The sequence below is a fragment of the Acinonyx jubatus genome, chromosome D1 (genome assembly GCF_027475565.1).
Source record: "Acinonyx jubatus isolate Ajub_Pintada_27869175 chromosome D1, VMU_Ajub_asm_v1.0, whole genome shotgun sequence".
NCBI lineage: Eukaryota > Metazoa > Chordata > Mammalia > Carnivora > Felidae > Acinonyx > Acinonyx jubatus.
Window position 1 is genome coordinate 7,720,981 of NC_069390.1, and position 18,224 is coordinate 7,739,204.

General features: G+C 59.9%; 1 protein-coding gene across 21 annotated transcripts; it reads right to left on the minus strand.

Annotated features, from left to right (window-relative positions):
- Window positions 1–1,259: 1,259 nt before the first annotated feature.
- Window positions 1,260–17,981, minus strand: SLC22A11 (solute carrier family 22 member 11). Of its 21 annotated transcripts, none has more exons than XM_053202983.1 (10): window positions 17,223–17,978; window positions 15,648–15,751; window positions 11,702–11,856; window positions 11,433–11,601; window positions 10,331–10,454; window positions 9,264–9,379; window positions 5,851–6,065; window positions 4,740–4,848; window positions 3,540–3,746; window positions 1,260–2,256 (listed from the first exon to the last, which is right to left on the minus strand). In XM_053202983.1, the coding sequence occupies exons 1-10, from the start codon at window positions 17,622–17,624 to the stop codon at window positions 2,193–2,195; spliced, it is 1,665 nt and encodes a 554-aa protein (XP_053058958.1). In that variant the 5' UTR covers window positions 17,625–17,978; the 3' UTR covers window positions 1,260–2,192. The 21 variants fall into 21 exon arrangements, 20 of the variants coding, with proteins under 20 accessions (XP_053058958.1, XP_053058957.1, XP_053058962.1 ...); XM_053202982.1 differs by having other exon boundaries at window positions 4,740–4,878; XM_053202980.1 differs by having other exon boundaries at window positions 2,120–2,993; window positions 4,740–4,903; window positions 5,851–5,989; window positions 17,223–17,981.
- Window positions 17,982–18,224: the final 243 nt, after the last annotated feature.

Below are 18,224 nucleotides of genomic sequence, written 5' to 3' on the forward strand. Positions count from 1 at the left end.
CCTCCTTCTTCCTTCCTTCCTTTTCTTTCTTTCCTTCTTTCCTCCTTCCCCCCCCCGATCAGTATGTCCAGAGATTTATACATTTTATTGACTTCCCAAAGAACCAGCTTCCGCTTTCACTAATTTTCTTTCTCATTTTCTGTCTCTCTGATTTCTGTTTATTTCCTTTCCTTTACCTACTTAAGTTTTAGTCAGCTCTTCTTTTTCTAGCTTTTTAAGGTGGAAGCTGAGGTATTTGAGACTTTCTTCCTCTCTAATATAATCCCCTAATGATACAAATTTCCCTTGAATCACTCCTCTAGCTTCATCCTGCAAATTTTGATACGTCCTCTTTTAAAATTCTCATTCAATTCAAAATATTTTCTAATTTCATTGGCGATTTCTTCTTTAGCCCTGGGGTTATTTAGAAGTATGTTTGAAGGAGTTTTCCAGATATCTCTCTGTTACTGATTTCTGATTGATCTCCATGAGGATCCAAGAACATACTTCCCATGATTTCAATGTTTAAAAATTTATTACATGCGAAGCAAGGCTAGGGACCCGTAGGAGCCTGTGGGCGGGGGAAGTGTGATCTTTATGATGAGATACCAGAGGATTTTAAGCAGATGGGCAGTATGATTTGAATGGTGTTTGATTAGCCTGGTGGGAGTCGGATGTGACAGAGGGCTGTGGGGATGCCTGGGGTGGGGAATCCACGGCTTGAGGTTTTCCTGGGTCGCCCGAGGAGTGGGCAGTTGTCTAGAGGGTCTGGATCTCCAGGGAAGGGTGTGGGAGTAACGATGTGACAGGGCTGCTGATGTCAGGCCTGGACGGCTGGAGGTGGGGGGGTGAGGAGCCCGGGGTGCGGGCAAGAGCCCTGGACTGGGAGCCGGGCCAGGGATCGGCTGTGGGACTCCAAGCTGGTCACTCCACCTCTCTGAGCTTTAGTTTCCTCACCTCTAAACCAGGGGGTTGGCCTCAGTGATCCCACAGTTTTAGCGGCACGGGCTGCTGCCCCCACAGGGAAGGTCTTTACGTGAATTAGGCGAAGGCGACCCACTGAGATAGACAGACAACCAAGGGGTGCCCTTGTGGTGTAAGGGCTCAGATTAAAGCCTGATGTTATGTGCTGCCTTGACAGGTAGGGAATCCAGGAGGGTCTCGAGTGGCCGAACTCCAAGTCCCGCCCCTCCCGCTCCCGCGGATAGGGTCCCGTAGCAAAAAACACTTTTTAGCCAGCAACCAGGTGCCATTCCTATTATTCCTGAGCAGGGGGCATCAGTGCCCTGTCAATGGGTGGGATTCCTCAGACAAGCCGATCACATCTTCCCCCGGGAACCAGGGGTCACTCTGCCTTCTTGGTGCTGCAAAGCCTTCCTCCCGCAGCCCCTGGTGGTTCACGCTGTTCCTGCGTGCAGCCCCATGCGCCCTGCGTGCTGCATGGCGCCACTCGCCCTGAGCCGTGAACACCTGTGAGCAATGAACGCTGCTGGCCTGAGCCGTCCAATGTTAGGCCATCCCCATAACCACGGGTGGGAAGCCCTTCCTCCCCAACGGATAAGAGGGGATGAAAACAACTCCTTTCTGTGCCAGCGGAGCCCGGGCTGGATTTCAGCCCCCACATGCCTCCTCAGCTGGTGCCTTGGGCAGTGCACAACCTGAACACCGGCACCCGGCAGCCCCATTAGGAGGTGCTATTTGTTGGACTCTCAGCCGTGCTAAGATCTGTTAACCCTGTCCCCACCACCCCCTGCCCCGTGGAGGAAGGTTTCAGGATTGTTTCCATTTTACAGATGAGGACTCTGCAGAGGATGGGGGAGAGATTGGAACCTAGGTTTGTCTAGACCCTTCCCTTTCTGCCCTGTGATCCACTCTGGTAGCCTGGAGGTGAGAAAACTGTGGTGCCCGGGTCAATGAAGTGTCAGGAGTTCTGAGTGAAGGTGTGGAGACGGGAGCCTGACGGGGAGGAGAAAGGACCCGTCTTGTTAGTGGTGTGGACTCGATCAGCCAGCCGGACTCGGCTCTGCAGGGCTGAGGTGGGGGCAGAACAGAAGTGAGGGCAGAAAGCAGCCTTCGGCCTCAGCGCCCAGCCGCCCAGCCCCGGCCCCGCCTAACTCTCAAGGTTCTTCCGATTTCTTCCACCCTCAGTTGGAGAGGAGGCGGTTCCCTCCGTGGGGATCTTTGGCCAAAGGGGCTCCACGCGGGCAGAATTTCTAGAACGAGGTACTTTCTGTAACGACCACCTCTCGCCGGTTGCCCGTGGCCGCTGCCGATTTCCTAGGATAATCAAAAGACAGAGTGGTGTGTGGTGACATGGCTGGGGGGCTTGGAGGGCAGGGCTGGGGGTCAAGTCTCACGAGCACGTAAGCTCTATGAGATCGTGGTTTTCTTTTCCGCCGTGTGCCCAAAGCGGAAGACAGTGCCCGAAACACAGTAGGTCCCCCCAAAAGTGAAAGAGTAAGTTAAGTCCCGGCTTCCCTGCTTCTTGGCTGAGTGTCCTTCGGCAAGTTACATGGCCCCTCTGTGTCTTCATTCGCTTGGCAGTGAAACTGAACATGACAGTACCTTGTGGGGTGGTTGTTTGGATTAAATGAGATGCTATATTGAAACAGTAAGATGCTATATTAAAACCCCGAAGCACCAGTGGTTATTATCACTATTAGCATGACCTTGGTTCCGGCTCAGCCTGTGGGCTCCCCAGGACCACCCTCACCCAGGACACAGCAGCCACACTCCCGGGGGCCTGTGCTGCGGGCCAGGCGCTGTTCTCCGCGCTTTAATATAATCGCTTCTACTTGACGACCTCTCTTTGAGCTTGGCTGGGTTTTGTGTTGTTTCCTTAACGCCCATTTTACAAATGAGGAAGCAGAGCGTAGTGGTGATTCCGGCCATGAAATAAACCAGAGGAACGTTTCCTCACTTCTGTTCCCTCCAAGGACGACGTGAGAATAGCATGATCTCTTCCCAGAGGGTCGGAGAGAAATGGCCTGTTCATCTGCCTGGGCCTAGAGTTCCTAGCGGAAGATTTAAGGAGCGCGGTCAGGGCCGGCTCCGTCCTCGTCCTCGTCCTCGTGAGCGAGTTTGGTAAGAGAGGTGAGTGGGCGCCTGGGGGGTAGGGATTCAGTCCCAGGCAGCCTGGCTGCGGGTCAGGCTCATAATCATTCCGTTTTCCTGCCGAAGGGACAGGGACGATCGCTTTCTACCTGTGAGACCCTGAATCAGCCCCTGCGTCTCTCCGAGCCTCCGGTAAACAGGGTTGGAAATCGTCTCTTCCTGGCAGCGTGGTGGTCGTAATGGTTACGTGGTTTCAGACGCAAGCCTTGAGGCGCCCGGGGGGCGTGCCCGAGGCACCGGGCACGCGGTCAGCACGCAGCACGCAGGTGCCCTCTCGCTGACGAGCCCACAGCCCATCTCCTGCCCTCCTCGTCCAGCACGTCTCCCTGCCCCCTTGGGCTGTCCCGTCCCGGGGCTGAGGGGAGCCTGTCCCCACATCTGCAGCCCTGCCCCGCGACATCCTGGCGGCCCGGCCGGGGCGGGGGCAGAGGGGGGCGGTCACTCACTGGTTCTCCAGGTCCTGGATGGTGTCGGGAAGTGGAAATCCCTGGGTCTCCGGGAGGAAGAGCAGGAGAACGAGGCAAGAGGTGATGGGGAGAGCACTGTAGACCACGGGGACCAGCAGGGGTAGGCTCTGCTGAGTCATCCTGATCAGGGGGTCTATCACAGTCCCCAGACGACCTACCGACTGCAGGAAGCCATCTGCTGTCATCCTGTGGGTGGAGAGGGGCCCAGACCCTTGTGGCCGCCGCCACTTTCCAGAAGGGGGCTTTATGGGGTGGGGTGGGTGGTAGCATCTGGCTGGGCCAGGGGAGGGAAAGCTGGGATAAGGGAGGCGCACAACCACAAGGTCTCTCCCTGCACCACCTTCTCCGTGGAACCCACGTGGATTTTCCCATCCAGAGCGGGGTCTCTGCTTCCTGAGAACAACCAGGGTCTTTCTTGGATGCCCCAGGGCCCACCCCATTTCTCCTGGTCTTCGGTAAGTGGGGGGCTTGCCTCAGGCCTCCTGCTAGGCCCCTGAGCTCTCAGCTCAGGCTTTCTATGTAACATCAACAAAATCAACACACGAGGGTCCACACCACGAGTGGAAGGGGGGACGTGAGAGGGTGAGGGTGCGTGAGCACCATGATGAAGGAAAGAGCCCTGGGCTAGGGGTCTAGGGCGCTGGGTCCAATCTCACCCTTCCGCGAGTAGGTCCTTGAGCCTCAGTTTACCCAACCGCCCGATGTGGGGATGGTTTAACTCTACACCACTGGTTTTCCATCTGTGGCCCGTGGTGCCCTTGGGTTGTTGCAAGGTGACTCAGGGCTCTCTTGGGGCAGGGAGGGGACAGTGGGAAGCAAGCGGGGGGATGGAGGGCACTTCACTAGGGCAGCTCTTGGTCTCGCTGAGGGTTCTTGTAGGATTTCACCCGAACAGAAGGTTCTGGGGTTCAAAGCAGTTTCTGATCACTGAGGGCCCCATGACACCACGGCCTTCCCGGTGGAGACTCTGGGGGAATGCTGTTCTGGGAGCCCCGGCTGAGGATGAGCCTTTGGGGGAAGGAAGGAAGCTGGGGCCAGGGGCCTCCTCACCCTCTGCTGTGTGTTCCCGGATGCCCAGCCCCCTCTTTGCCCTCCCCGCTGGCCTCCCCAGGGACGTCCCCTTCTGGCACACCCGGGGCCTGGCCCCCTCCCCGGCCTCCAGGGCACGGCCCAGCCTACCGCAGTGAAGTCGGGTAGAGTTCAGGCTTGTAGACGGAGACACAGGAAAAGATGATGCCAAAACATCCCTTTCCCAGCACAGCAAAGACCGTGCGCAGGGTCTGCCAATCTGGGCAGAGGAAGAGGGTGACAGTGGGGTCTGCCCGAGGGGGTGCCCGGTCAGCCTGGAGAGGAAGGGCTGGGTTCTCCTGCAAGGCTTCCTTGACTGCGCCCAGGTGCCCATGGGGGGTGTGGGCAGGATGGTGGGTGGGCTGGGGGTGGGGGCGGGGCCTGAGCCCAGCCAGGCCTGGGGTGGGCCAACCTGGGGTGGCTCGGGAGGGCTCTCAGCAACCCCTGTGGGTACTCTGGCTTTCACAGGAGCCCTAGCCGGGAAGCCGAGGCCTGCACCACACTCAGCCCGTGGGCTGGGCCTCAGCTTTCCCGCCCACATTTGTAACGCAGAGTCGCATAACGCGTCACGCACTGGCCTTTTGCAAGTTTTCTGCTTGTTTGGGCTCCTGGCAGACGGTCCGCCCCAACTCAGCCCCTCCTGGATGCTGGCCGCCCCTCTGCCTCCCTCCTGGCTTTGCTGCCACTGCCTGTCCCTGCCCCTCCACCAGCCTCCCTGCCTGGAGCCATAAGAGGAGACTTGAGAGGCTTTTTCAGGGCATTAGAGCCTCATTCAGCAAGAAAAGAGTAAGACAAGGGCCCTCCAACACTCTGCACACAAATGCCTCTGGCTTCTTTAACAAGGGAGAAGAAAAACCCCAGGGTGCACCAGACGTGGGGTTCCTGCCTCCCTTCCAGCAACCTAAAGCTTCTCACGGCCTCCCCCTCCTCCCACCTCAGCCCCAGCCTCTGGTCTGAAGTCTGGCCCGCGCCCGGCCCTGTCACTTGCTAGCTGAGTGACCTCCCGCTCCTGGCTTCATGTCTCCGAACCTCAGTTGCCTCGGGGGGAATGGGTGGGGGGCCGAAGGGGGGGGGTTGGATGGGGGCGCCATGTTCTCGGGCCCGGGGAGGGGAAGGACCCAGGGGGTGAGCACAGTGGGCACGGCCAGGGAAGCCAGTGGCCCAAGCTGTCGGCCACTCAGCCCACTCGGGCCGCCCCTCCTCCAAGCTGCCTCGGCCTCACCTTGTGGGACCAGTTTGTTGGCCAGTATGGAGAGGCCAGCCATAGCCTGGAAGCTGGCCAAGGTTGTGCGGCGGCCCAAGAAACTGAGCAAGAAGGCGGTGATGGACCGGGCCAGTAGGTCCACGGCTCCAAAGAGAACCTGGAGGAGGAAGATGTCATTCCCCAGGTTTTGCAGGTCAAGGACCAGCCCGTAGTAGGATGTCACTTGGGAGAAGCTGCAGGAAAAAGGCTGAAGTCGGGTCCTTGCCCCGCAGAGGAAAGGGCACCCGTACAGTGTCACCTCACACCTGGGTCGTCCCCAGAGGGCACAGCCAGCCCGGAGGGGAGCGGGGCGGGTCACTACCAGAGCCCCAAAAGCCTGTCTGTCAGATGCAGGGCGAGTCTCTCTAGAGCCACCTGTCCCAGGAGGGAGAGAAAGGGCAGGCCTCCTCCATTTCACCTTAGGTCTTGGCCGCAGTGGGCTGGGCCTCACTTCGCAGGCTCCCCGGCCCTCCCCCCGGGCTGACTGGGCTCTGGGGGGTCGAGCCTCAGTTCTGGCGCTAGCCCTCTCTGGCTTTGTTTCCCCGGCACGGCCTAGAATCACGACCTGGCCCTTTCTGGCCCTTTTCCGGACGCCGGTTTCTTTAGCTCTGAAAGGTGGGAGAAATAGTGGAAAGAGATGGGCTGGGTTGTCCCTCTCGAAGGGTGGAAGGTCGTATTTTCCCAGCCTCTGGGGGTGCTGTTCCTCAGGTGCGGAGAGCACCCCATGACACAGGCCAGAGGGGCCACCCCAGCTCCTGAGTCCTCCGTGGGTTTGCCGGGGCCTTTCTGAGACTGTCCCACAGTGACCCCATCCTTGCCCCATTCGCTTTCTTCCCCCCCTCCCGTCCCCTCCCCCACCCCTCCTCCCTTCCCATTCCTACCTCCACCTCTCTCCCACCCCCTCCCTGCCCTCCCCTCCCCTCCCACCCCCACCTCCCCTCTTCTTCTCCCTTTCACTCCCCTCCCACCTCCTCCCCTTTTTCCCCCTCCCCTTCCCTTTCCTCCCATTCCTCTCCTCCCCTCACACCTCACCCCTCCCCTCCCCTTCCTCCTCCCCTCCCTTCTCCCCTTCTCTGCTCCTTCCCCTCCCCTTAGCAGTCCACAGGAAGGGATCCCAAGAGCCCTCTCTCCCAAGAGCTTCCTGCTCACTGACGTCCATCCCAGGCCTTCCGGGTGGGGGTGGACACGGGAGGGACCCCCCTGCACAGGTCCCTCAGTGGCTGCTTACAGTAGCTGGATTTCTGAAGTTTGGATGTTGAGTTTGGATCCACAGGTGGCCACAATATGAAATCGTTCCCCATCACTTTGCAAATCTGTCCCCATCACTGCCTCGGGGACTCAGGGACACTCCTCCCAGCACTGCGCCCCGAGCCCCCAGCTGCAGACAGAAGCTGTGGTCCCCTAGGAACAGCTTCGTGGGGGAGGGGCTCAGCTCTGGCTCAAAGTAGCGGGACACTGGGGATCTAGAGCCGGTAGGTGACAGGGGACAGGGGAAGTCGAAACCCACCGGGATCGCGGCTTGCCAGCCCGTGATTTGAATAAGAAAGCAAGCCAAGCCAGCCGCTGCGAGAACTGAGGAAGCCTTGAAGGTTTCGGAAGAAGGGCCCTCGGGGCACTTGGGTGGCTCAGTCGATTAAGCAGCCGACTTCAGCTCAGGTCATGATCTCACAGCTTTTGAGTTCGAGCCCCGCGTCAGGCTCTGTGCTGACGTCTCAGAGCCCAGAGCCTGCTTCGGATTCTGTGTCTCCCTCTCTTTCTGACCCTCCCCTACTCACACTCTGTGTCTCTCGCTCTTTCTCAAAAATAAATAAACGTTAAAAAAAAAAAAAAAAAGAAAGAATGGCCCTGGACCTTCCGGGCACCACCCCACCACCCGGCCCTCCTTCTAATTTGTCAGAAAAAAAAAAAACTTAAGCCAGGAAAAAAAAAAATTCAATCTCTGTTCTAAGATGTAGCAACTATTTGCCATGAGAACCCATATGTGGTTAAATAGAGCATAAAATAAATGTTTTCCTAATCTTTAGGGGTTTTCTTAATGTTTAGTTTTTTTAAATGTTTATCTTTGAGAGAGACAGAGACAGAGCGTGAACAGGGGAGGGGCAGAGAGAGAGGGAGACACAGAATCCAAAGCAGGCTCCAGGCTCCGAGCTGTTAGCACAGAGCCTGATGCGGGGCTTGAACTCAGCACAGAGCCTGATGCGGGGCTTGAACTCAGCACAGAGCCTGATGCAGGGCTTGAACTCAGCACAGAGCCTGATGCGGGGCTTGAACTCATGAACCGCGAGATCGTGACCTGAACTGAAGTCGGATGCTCAACCGACTGAGCCACCCGGGCACCCCCCCTGATCTTTAGTTTTGTTTCAAGATCAAGTCTCCATCAAACCTGACCCTCACTTCTTCGTATGCTCTCTGCAAGTCCCTTGAACTGAATTTGTCTTATTCAGGGGCCTTCTCCTGGTCCCAGGTGCCCTTGGGCACCAAGACAGGGCCTGCTGGGGAGTCCGTGCTCAGTGTGGGGCCTGGCGGGCGACAGGGGGCAAGGAGGTAGCTCAACCAAGGTTCAGATGTCTGCTCTGACCTCTTGGGCAAGTTCCCTGTCCTCTCTGGGCCCTGCTTTTTCATCTGTAAAGTGGGGGTATAAATGAACTTGAAGTAAGTGGGTGGCCAGCCGCTGGTCAGCCCTTGAGGAGCGTGCCCCCCCCCCCCCCCCCCCCCCCCCCCGGCCATCGCTGGTCCTGCAGCTCGGGGGACACGGGCTCTGCCTCTAGCCTGGGCTTAGTCTTCCCCTGGTCCTGCCCTATAGCTGGCTTGAGCTCCCATATCCTCACCCCAGGGCCTGCCCTCTGGGGGAGCTGCCTGTCCCGGCCAGAACCGGGCCTCCTGAGGTCTGTGGGAGCCGTTTCTCCCTGGACACTGCAGAGGCCCTTTTAGGCAACAAACTAGAGCAAAGGAAACCCGAGCAAGGTAGAAGGACCCACGGCCGGCCGACCGACCGCACGGCCAGGTTGAAGGTAAACAGGCCCATTAGACGACCCACCTCCAAACATCCAACAACCCCAGCTGACCAATCAGCTACTTACTACCAGGCACAGGTAGCGAAGAAGGAAAATTCCTATGTTCCCCTACTTCCTCCCCTTCCTCTCCCCCCCCCCGCCCCCCGCCGCCGACACCCCCCCCCACCCCTGCCTCCTTGGTGGACAGTCTCCCCTTTGCCGTCCCGCCCACTGCTACCTTGCCATGTATTCAAGAACCTTCTATCTCTTCTGTTCTGCCTTGGGTCAACTGTGTCACCGGGGGCCCTACCCCACCCCCACCCGCCACCCCGGGCCTCCACGGACACCACCCCCTCCCACCCCCACCCCCCAGCCCTGTGTCTGCGAGGGACGGCATACCACACCAGGGACATGATGCAGGTCCGCCAGCGGAGGGTGGGCACGAGAAACAGTTCCAGCACCGACCTGCGGCCCTTCGCAGAGGTCATCTCTTCCTCCATGCTGGACATCAGCACCTACGCACAGGGAGCACCAGATACCTTGAGTGCCGGGCGTCGGCCCCGCCCCCACGCCAGGGCACTGCGACCTCGACCACAACAGAGTGATGGGAGGGGCCTGGCCTTGGCCTCTGGAGAGCCTCAGGGTGGGGGCTGCGATGGAGGCAGAAAGGTCTCTCTCTCTGGCCCCCTGGCCGAGCTCCCATCTGCAGACCTGGCCCATCTTACTCTGAGCCAAGGAGCCAGTCTTGTGTCCCAGCTCTGGCCCTCTGAGCTGTGGCCTGCGGGCTGTTCTGCTCTCGGTAGTTGCCATACAAAGCCCCACCCGCCCCCCTTGTTCCTCGTGGCTGGTGTCAGGGCACGCCTACTCGGGCCACACTGGCTCCCGACCGCACCCAACTGCCCATCCAGACCCTTCCTGACCTTCTGGGCCCTGCCTGCCCTGTGCTCAGCTCAGCCCTGGTCACTCACCTCCTCCTGGAAGCCTTCCCTGATCCTCCCACGCCCCTCCCCACGGCCCTAGGCTGTGTTTTCTGGTTTCTGGCTGCACTCCTCCCACACCTGCTTCCTTGAAACAATTGTCTTCAGATAAGCACGGCCAGCTGTCCCCAAACACCCTGAGAAGCCCTGCGCAGTGAGTGACTATGTCACATATGTGGATTAAAGTGGCAGACAAGCGGGGTGGGTGGGTCGCCCCTCATATTGCTGTCATTGGCGGTGGTGTTGGTGATTGTGATGGCAGAGCGGGTGGTGACAGTGGGAATGATGTGGTGGTGACAGAGATGGGCAAGGTGACAGTCATCGTGGCGAGGTGGATGTTGGCGTCCCGTGGAGCTGTGGCTGCGGGAACTCGTGGTGTCGATGGAGGTGGCGGTGGCGTGGCTAGTTTGAAGTTGGTCCAAAGACATCGGTGGCCGTCCTCTCCCGGTCATGTCCCACACTCTGGGGTCACCAACAGTAGCATCTCACCTCTATGGTTAGTGACTTTGTGGCTTCCTTGTGGCCATTTATCTTGGCCACCTTGTGGAGCTCCTGCAGCCCTTGCTCTGGTTTGCCCGTGATAATGAGCCATCGGGCAGACTCTGGAAGCCACCTGTTAAGGAAACAGATGCTTGTCGGGGTCTCCGCCTTCTTCCTTCTGCTTCTTCCCAGCCTCAGGGCAGGTGGCAGGGGGAAGCAGCTCCTGGATGAAAAGGACTGGACTTTTCCCAGCCCGCAGGGCCTCGTCCCTGTTTGCAGGGAAGCTAAGAATTTCCGGAAGGCAGTGTGGCATTGTGATGAAAAGAGCCAGCCTGACTGGGTTCAGATCCTGCCTCTGCTACTCGCTGGGCCGCACGGCCTCGGGTGAGTCACTGAACCTCTCTGGGCATCAGTCCCTCCTCTGAAAATGGTGGTAATTGTATCATCAAAACTCCGTGTGGTCAGTGGCGTTTGGTCTGTTTGATTTGCTGACGTTGTCAGATCAAACCTGAAACCACGTCTGGCACGGGGGCAGCAAATACTTGAGAATGAATGAATGAGTCCTTCTGACTCTCCCTACCCCACGGTAGACTCCCCTGGGCCCAGGTCTACCCAACTCCGGTTCGCAGAGGCGAGAGAACTCCAGGCGCCATGAACTTGTATCTGCCTCCCTGTGTCTCTTCCCTCAGCCCTCACCCAAACAACTGTTTCCAGACCCCAGGGAGTTTCGCAACACCCAAAATAATAGCGAGGGTGATCTCTTTTCGTATCCACTGTCAGTCCTCGCCGACTCGGAGCCCACGGGCCCGGCAAGCGATGTGAAGGCTGCAGGGGGCGGGGCCGGTGGGTGCCAAGGACGGGGAGGGGCCGGGCGCCAGCAGTCCGGACGGGAGCCTCAGACCTCTGGCTAAAACGCCCACCCTGAACTCCGAACCCCCAAGAAGTCTCCCTCAGCAAGGGCTCTGCACGCATGGCTGCCCTTCGTGGCTCTCGGCATCTTGGGGTCCTGCACCAGCCAGGGTGGCGGGGGCGAGGGGCACCCTGGAACTCCAAGTCTCCCTCCTGGTTAGTGATGTTCTCCCCAAGGGAAAAGGCCCCACACCGTACTGACCAGCATATCAGGAAGATGGCAAAGAAGGGCGTCGACACGGCCACCTGGAGGGTACGCCAATCCCGCAGGGTGAAGGCCAGGGCCCCCAGGGCCATCTGGCCCAGGCCATAGAAGCATCCCAGGATTGTCATGGTGACAGCCCTCCTGCGGGTCGTGGTCCACTCCACCACTGAAAGGTGACACAGGCATCCGCAGGTAAGGGCCCCCCCTCCCCACCGCACTCCCACCCCACCCCACCCCGGTGGGAGCAGGCCAAGGCGGGGACTCACGAAGCATCCCCGAGGTCATGATGATGCCGGATATTGCAAAGGCGCTCAGAACCCGGAGGCCACAGTAGATGAAGAAATGGGAAACGAAGATCATGCCGATGTTGGCCAAAGCCACTTGTAGACAACACAAGTTCAGTATCCACTTCCGCCCAAACCTGGTCGGGAGACAAGCACAGTGAGGGCCTGGAGGGGGCCCCTGGGGGTTCGGGCATAGGGGCCAGTGCCTCAAGGTACAAGAGGGTTCAAGAAGGCAGGGGCACCTTCTGGGGCATCTCTGTCTCCTTCCCGGATCTCCCAGGGGCATGCTGGGGGGGGGGGGCGGGGTGCTTATTACAAAAATGGCAGACGCCTTGGGGCTCCTGGGCGGCTTAGTTGGTTAAGCGTCCGGAGTGTTGATTTCGGCCCAAGTCATGATCTCACGAAGCGTGAGATTGAGCCCCCACCCTGCACTGTCAGCGCGGAGCCTGCTTGGGATTCTCTGCACCCCTCCCCCCCACCCCGCCTCCGGCCCGTCCCTCCCCTGCTCATACACTCTCCCTCTCTCCTCTCTCAAAAATAAATACACATTAAAAAAAAAAAAAAAAAGGCAAACGCCTTGCTCTCAGGGGGCAGCAGAACCTCATGGTCAAGGACGCGCTTTGGCTGGAGCAGCTGGGAGGCTCAGTCGATTAAGTGTCCAACTCTGGCTCGGGTCATGACCTCGCGGTTTGCGAGTTCGAGCCCCACATCTCTCTCTCCCTCTCTCTCTGGCCCTCCCCCACTCATGCTTTCTCTCTCTCAAAATAAATAAATGCACTTAAAAAAAAAAAGAGAGAGAACAGGCCTCGATTGAATCACTACGTTGTGCACCTGAAATTACATTACACGCACGACGAGGCATGTGGACACATTGGAACTTAGATAAAAACTTTTAAAAAATGGGCTTTGACCTCAGAAGCCTGCGTCCGAGTCCAGCTCTGCCCTTCCTGGGTGGCCTTGGGCACAAGACTCCACATCTCCGAGCTGTAGTCCCCCCATGTGTAAAACGGGGGTACGCAGGAGGACCGCCTCACGGAGTTCTGAAAATCAAGACACCGCGAGCAAGGGGGCGGTGCGGCCAGGAGTTCTGAGCGCATGTGGCCTGGGGCAAGGCGGCCAGCTCCCAGCCAGTCTGTGCAAGGGGACCAGAGTGCCCCACACCTACCGCCCCGAGGCCAGCTTAGCCCGAAACCTCTGCCTGCATTTAGCTAAAGCGTGTGGCTGTCTGACGGGAGAGATGTGCACAAAGCTGGGCCCTGCCTATCCGAGCGGGGTCCCCAGGAACCGACCCGTTCGGCCCAGACCCGGGGCGAGGTCTGGATGCCGACACCCGGCCCTGGGCCCAGGCTCGCTGGGTCACCTGCAGACCGACTGCGATTTGGCTCCCTGCGTGGACAGCCCCCGGGGACTGAGCCATAGCTGCACGGCAGCGGGTCCCCTGGAAGTGCCATTTGGACCACGTCCCTCGCGTGCAGCGCAGCACAAGGCCCACAGGTAACGACCGTAGCAGAACCCCAGCACGGAGCGCTGACCCCGTGCCAGGACCTGGCCCGAGCTCTGCGTGTGAATAACTCACTTTATTATCACAACAACCCCATGCATAGGGCCAGGTCCCCACGCACAGGAGGAAACTGAGGCACGGAGGAGCCACCAATCTGCCTTCTAGGAAGCTCGGGAAGGACAGGTGGGGATTGGAACCCAGGGGTCAGACCCCGTAGCCTGCATGGTCAGGGGAGTGAGTCGTTCGTTCATTCACAAAATGACTGAGCACACGCTGGATGCTGGGGACACAGCAAGAAAGCCCCTGCGTTCTCGGAGCCACCTGTTGTGGGGACACGCACAACAAACGAGCAAGCAAATGCTGGCCGAGTGGGTGTGGTGTTTGAGAAAGGAAGGTGCAGCCGTGGGGCGCACGGGGCCTGAGGCGGGAGAGCCGGGAGGCCTCTCTGGGGAGGCAGGCTGGAGTCAAAGCCGGCATGCTGGGCACGGAGAAGCAACTGTGGGGAGAGTCTTCTGGGCGAGGCACGGCCACCTCAGAGCTCTGCAGCCAGGGTGCCGCGGGGGCTCCGGAGGGGCTGGCACGGCTGTCGGGGGTGGGGAGAAGCCAAGTGCCAAGCAGGGGTGGGTGGGGAAGGGGGCGGTTAGGAGCCATCTTCGGTGCAGTGGCCCTGGGGGACTTCAGGCTGGGATCAACCAGATCCACATGCAGGGTTTTGCAAAGACACTCTTGAGTGGAGGCCAGAGACCCTGGAGGAGGCAGGGACCTGCCTGGGGCAAGAGAGGCGGGTGGGCGGGGCAAGGGGACTTTTCAAGGAGGAGAGACAGGGGCTGGGGGGAGTGTGTGGCCGGGCCTGAGGAAAGGAGAACAGGGTGGCTTCTAAGGTTGGGTGTGGGCCCCGGGCTGGGGGCTCTTTTCCAGGGTGGAGTCTGGTGCGCAGGGGCGAGGTGGGGGGGGGGGCGGCGGGGGCGGTCAGCAGCTCAGCTCTGGCCGTGGCAAATGTGAGCCTCTCCCTCATGGAAACTCAGAGCAGGCAGTGGGGTTTACAAGCTGAGTGGGGGCAATGTAGACACCGCAGACCCCGGAGCAGCGTCTCAAGTAGCGGGGGGGTGTGGCTGGACAAGAGAAGGTGCGGGGCTAGGTCCTGGGGCGCCATCTCAGAAGGAGGGTGATGGGGGGACGGGGGAGGAAGGGCAGGAGGAGGGGGAGGCGGAGTTCTATTTCACGGCATGCCACGTACTCGGAGTCACAAGGGGTCTGTTTCTCCTGAGAAGCTTCTGGGCTCCCTGAGGGCAGGGACTGCACAGCACCCGTCACACAGTAGGTGCTCAAGAAGTTTGGCGTAATTGCCAAAGGAGAGAGCGTGGTGTCCAAGGGAATCTCTCAGAGCACAGCTTCATCCAGCGTGGGGTCCTTGGCCGTCGCTGCCCCCTGGGGACCAGGGTCCTTGGCTGTCACTGCCCCTTGGCTGTCGCTGCCCCTTGGGGACCTGGGTTCTTGGCCGTCACTGCCCCTTGGGGACCTGGGTTCTTGGCCGTCACTGCCCCCTGGGGACTTGGGTTCTTGGACGTCACTGCCCCTTGGGGACCTGGGTACTTGATCGTCACTGCCCCTTGGCTGTCGCTGCCCCTTGGGGACCTGGGTCCTTGGCCGTCGCTGCCCCTTGGCTGTCGCTGCCCCTTGGGGACCTGGGTCCTTGGCCGTCACCGCCCCTTGGCTGTCGCTGCCCCTTGGGGACCTGGGTCCTTGGCCGTCACCGCCCCTTGGCTGTCGCTGCCCCTTGGGGACCTGGGTCCTTGGCCGTCACCGCCCCTTGGCTGTCGCTGCCCCTTGGGGACCTGGGTCCTTGGCCGTCACCGCCCCTTGGCTGTCGCTGCCCCTTGGGGACCTGGGTCCTTGGCCGTCACCGCCCCTTGGCTGTCGCTGCCCCTTGGGGACCTGGGTCCTTGGCCGTCACCGCCCCTTGGCTGTCGCTGCCCCTTGGGGACCTGGGTTCTTGGCCGTCACTGCCCCTTAGGGACCTGGGTTCTTGGCCATCACTGCCCCTTGGCTGTCGCTGCCCCTTGGGGACCTGGGTCCTTGGCCGTCACCGCCCCTTGGCTGTCGCTGCCCCTTGGGGACCTGGGTCCTTGGCCGTCACCGCCCCTTGGCTGTCGCTGCCCCTTGGGGACCAGGGTCCTTGGCTGTCACTGCCCCCTGGGGACCTGGGTCCTTGGCCATCACTGCCCCCTGGGGACCTGGGTCCTTGGCCGTCACTGCCCCTTGGCTGTCGCTGCCCCTTGGAGACCTGGAACTCACATCTAGACCCCCGGTCAGACCAAGGGAGCCCCGTCTCTCCAGGAACGTGGACATTCATGGGCCATTTTTGTACCTCTGTCCCCACAGTGCTCATTCTGTTGAGGAGGAGCCAGGAGGACAGATGATACTCACCGGTTGGAGAGGAGGCCCCAGGAGAAGGACCCTATCAGCAGCCCGGTCATGTAGAGGGATTGGCCGATGGGCTTCAGGCCCTTGTGGTCACACACTAGGTCCCACTGGAAGAGAAAGAGGGACAGCAGCTTGGCTCAGGGCACGTGGAATAGCAGGGTCTGGGTGGCAGAGGGAGGTCCGGGTCGGGAGCTCCCAGGCTGGAGTACCTGGTCAGCCTGGGTTTTGGGGGGCCCCAGATTCCTAGGGCCAGGTGACAGAGGTGGCAGGGGTGTACTGGCGGGGGCCTTGGCTCTGTACTCCCAGCTAGCTGAGTGGCACATGTGTGACCGGCCACCCTGAGTGGATGGCGGCGGTGGGCAGTGGCTGAACCACAGGCTGGGCTTCTAACTCTGCTGATCGATGGCTGGGTGAGCCGGGGGGGGGGGGGTTCCGGCCCCCGGCCGGGCCGTTTCCTCACCCAGAAGCGGGGCCCTGAAGCTGCTTCCCTCACGGGGCCGCCAGCACTGTGGCAGGAGCCCCTTGCCCCCTAGGGCGAAGGCATCTCTAGAAAACGCAAAGCGGATCCCCTCATTTCCCTGCCCCAAAGCCTCCAGTGGCTTTCCTTTGCCCCTCACTGACCTTCCCCACACGGTGGCCCAGCCCCTGACCCTTTCTGGCCAGACATGCTGGGGCCCGTCCCGCTCCTGCGACACCCCAGACCTGCTCCTACTCAGACCTCTGTCCCAACTGGGCTCTCGCCCCACCTTCCAGTCACTTGATTCCTCGTCGCCTAATCCGGGCCTCATCTCCGGAGAGGCCTTCCCCACCTGCCTCTCCCTCCGAGCTGCTTTTCTCCTTTGCAGAGGCAGGACAGGACATGCCGAAGACCCAGCTTCTAGCTCCTGCCCGCCTGGCTTGAGTCAGGTTCCAGTGCACTTGAGCTGTGTGTCCTGGGCAAGTTACTTAACCTCACTGTGCTTCTGTTTGGATGTATTTGTTAGATGCAGACGACAGTAAGAGACTCCCCGGGAGATCGTAGTGACACGAAGGGAAAGCACACGGAATGATGCCTGCCACTTAAAGGAGTTTGATCTCCTGTCAGCACTAGTTTAAATATTGACCCGTCTGGGGCGCCTGGGTGGCTCAGTTGGTTAAGTGTCCAACTCTTGGTTTCGGCTCAGGTCACCATCTCATGGTTCATGAGTTTCAGCCCCACATCGGGCTCTGGGCCGCTTGGGATTTCCTCTCTCCCTCTCCCTCTGTCCCTCCCCGACTCACTCTGCATCTGTCTCTCTCAAACAAATAAACAAGCTTAAAAATAAGCAAATAAATACACAAGTAAATAAATAAACATTGACCGATTCTGAATCTGCCCGCGGAACGTAAGCTCCTCCAAGCCTCCCTGTTTATCCAGATCAGGGGGTCAGGGAGGTCTGACTCCGCTCACTTCCCCGTCGTAAGCAGTGAGTCAAAATGTGTTGAGGGAGTAGCATCTAATTTAACAGTGCTGATGGAAGCCGTACGATCCTTCCAGGCATGGGGGGGTGGCCATCGCTGGCCCCTGGGGAGGCCAGGTCGTCGGCGGGAGGCCCATACCTCTGACACGAAGGTGGAGGTGAAGGTGCTGCGGTCGTAGACCCAGCCGTCCACGCACGGCTCTGTGGCGGCCTCGCTCCAGTTGGTGGCCGTGCCGTTGGGGTCCAGGAGCTGCCACTGGGGTTGGCGGAAGCGGCGACACCGGTGGGGCTCGTTGTTGGGGCCCGGGGGGATGGAGACGGTCAGGAAGTCCTTGGGGCCCAGGGCCCCGGGGACACCGGCCTGGGCGGTGCTGTTGTCCAGGAGGGGCACCCAGCAGCGGTGGCTGGGCACGGCGGCCGAGAAGTTCTCAATGAGCATGTGGGAGGGCACCAAGACGGAGGGAAGGAAGAGAGTGAAAACCTGCAGGGCCTGGAAGAGGCCCACGCCCCCCGCTCGGTCCAGGAGCTCGGCGAACGCCATGGACGGAGCTGCGGGCGGCCACGGCGGGTACGGAAGGGGCCAGGGAGCCAAGGAGTGATCCGCTGCCGTCGGGAACCGCTAGCAAGTGTGGGAACCCTGGGTCATCGCGCCTTCTGCCCTGGTCGGCCTGCAGCGGGACAGGGACAGCAGTCCGGCAACCCGGCCAAGCCAGTCCTGAGATGCCCCGGATGCTTTGAAGAAAGTCCTCCTGACTCTGTTTCCAGGAATGACTGCCCACCAGTCTGGGCACCAGGGACAGAGCTCGCGGTACCCAGGCTGCCTGGGGCATCGAGGCATGTTGTTTCTCCGGCTCTAGCACCAAGAGTAAAAGGATGAAGCAAATATTTAAAAAAAAAAAAAAAAAGGAAAAAATGAGGCCATGGGGTGATGTTACTGAATTACAGTTGTGGAGGAAATACCAACTGGGCTGTTGCCGCGGTTAAAGTTTAATCTCAGCGTGGGCTCCTGGGCCAGAAAGTCAGGTCTAGCTACCGAGAAAGGCTTCTGCAGCTCTCTGCGGGTGGCCTCCTCACATTCCTAAATCCGAACTTCCAGATTCCTCTACATGTGGCCCTTGAAATCAGGGAACCGCTGGCCTGA

Coding starts and splice junctions, on each gene's coding strand:
- SLC22A11 (XM_053202978.1), bottom strand. CDS start 17,624: ATGGCGTTCGCCGAGCTCCTGGACCGAGCGGGGGGCGTGGGCCTCTTC. Junction 11,857..15,647: donor TGGGGCCTCCTCTCCAACCG/GTGAGTATCATC, acceptor TCTCCCGACCAG/GTTTGGGCGGAAGTGGATAC. Junction 3,747..4,739: donor CTCTACCCGACTTCACTGCG/GTAGGCTGGGCC, acceptor CTCCACCCACAG/GATGACAGCAGATGGCTTCC.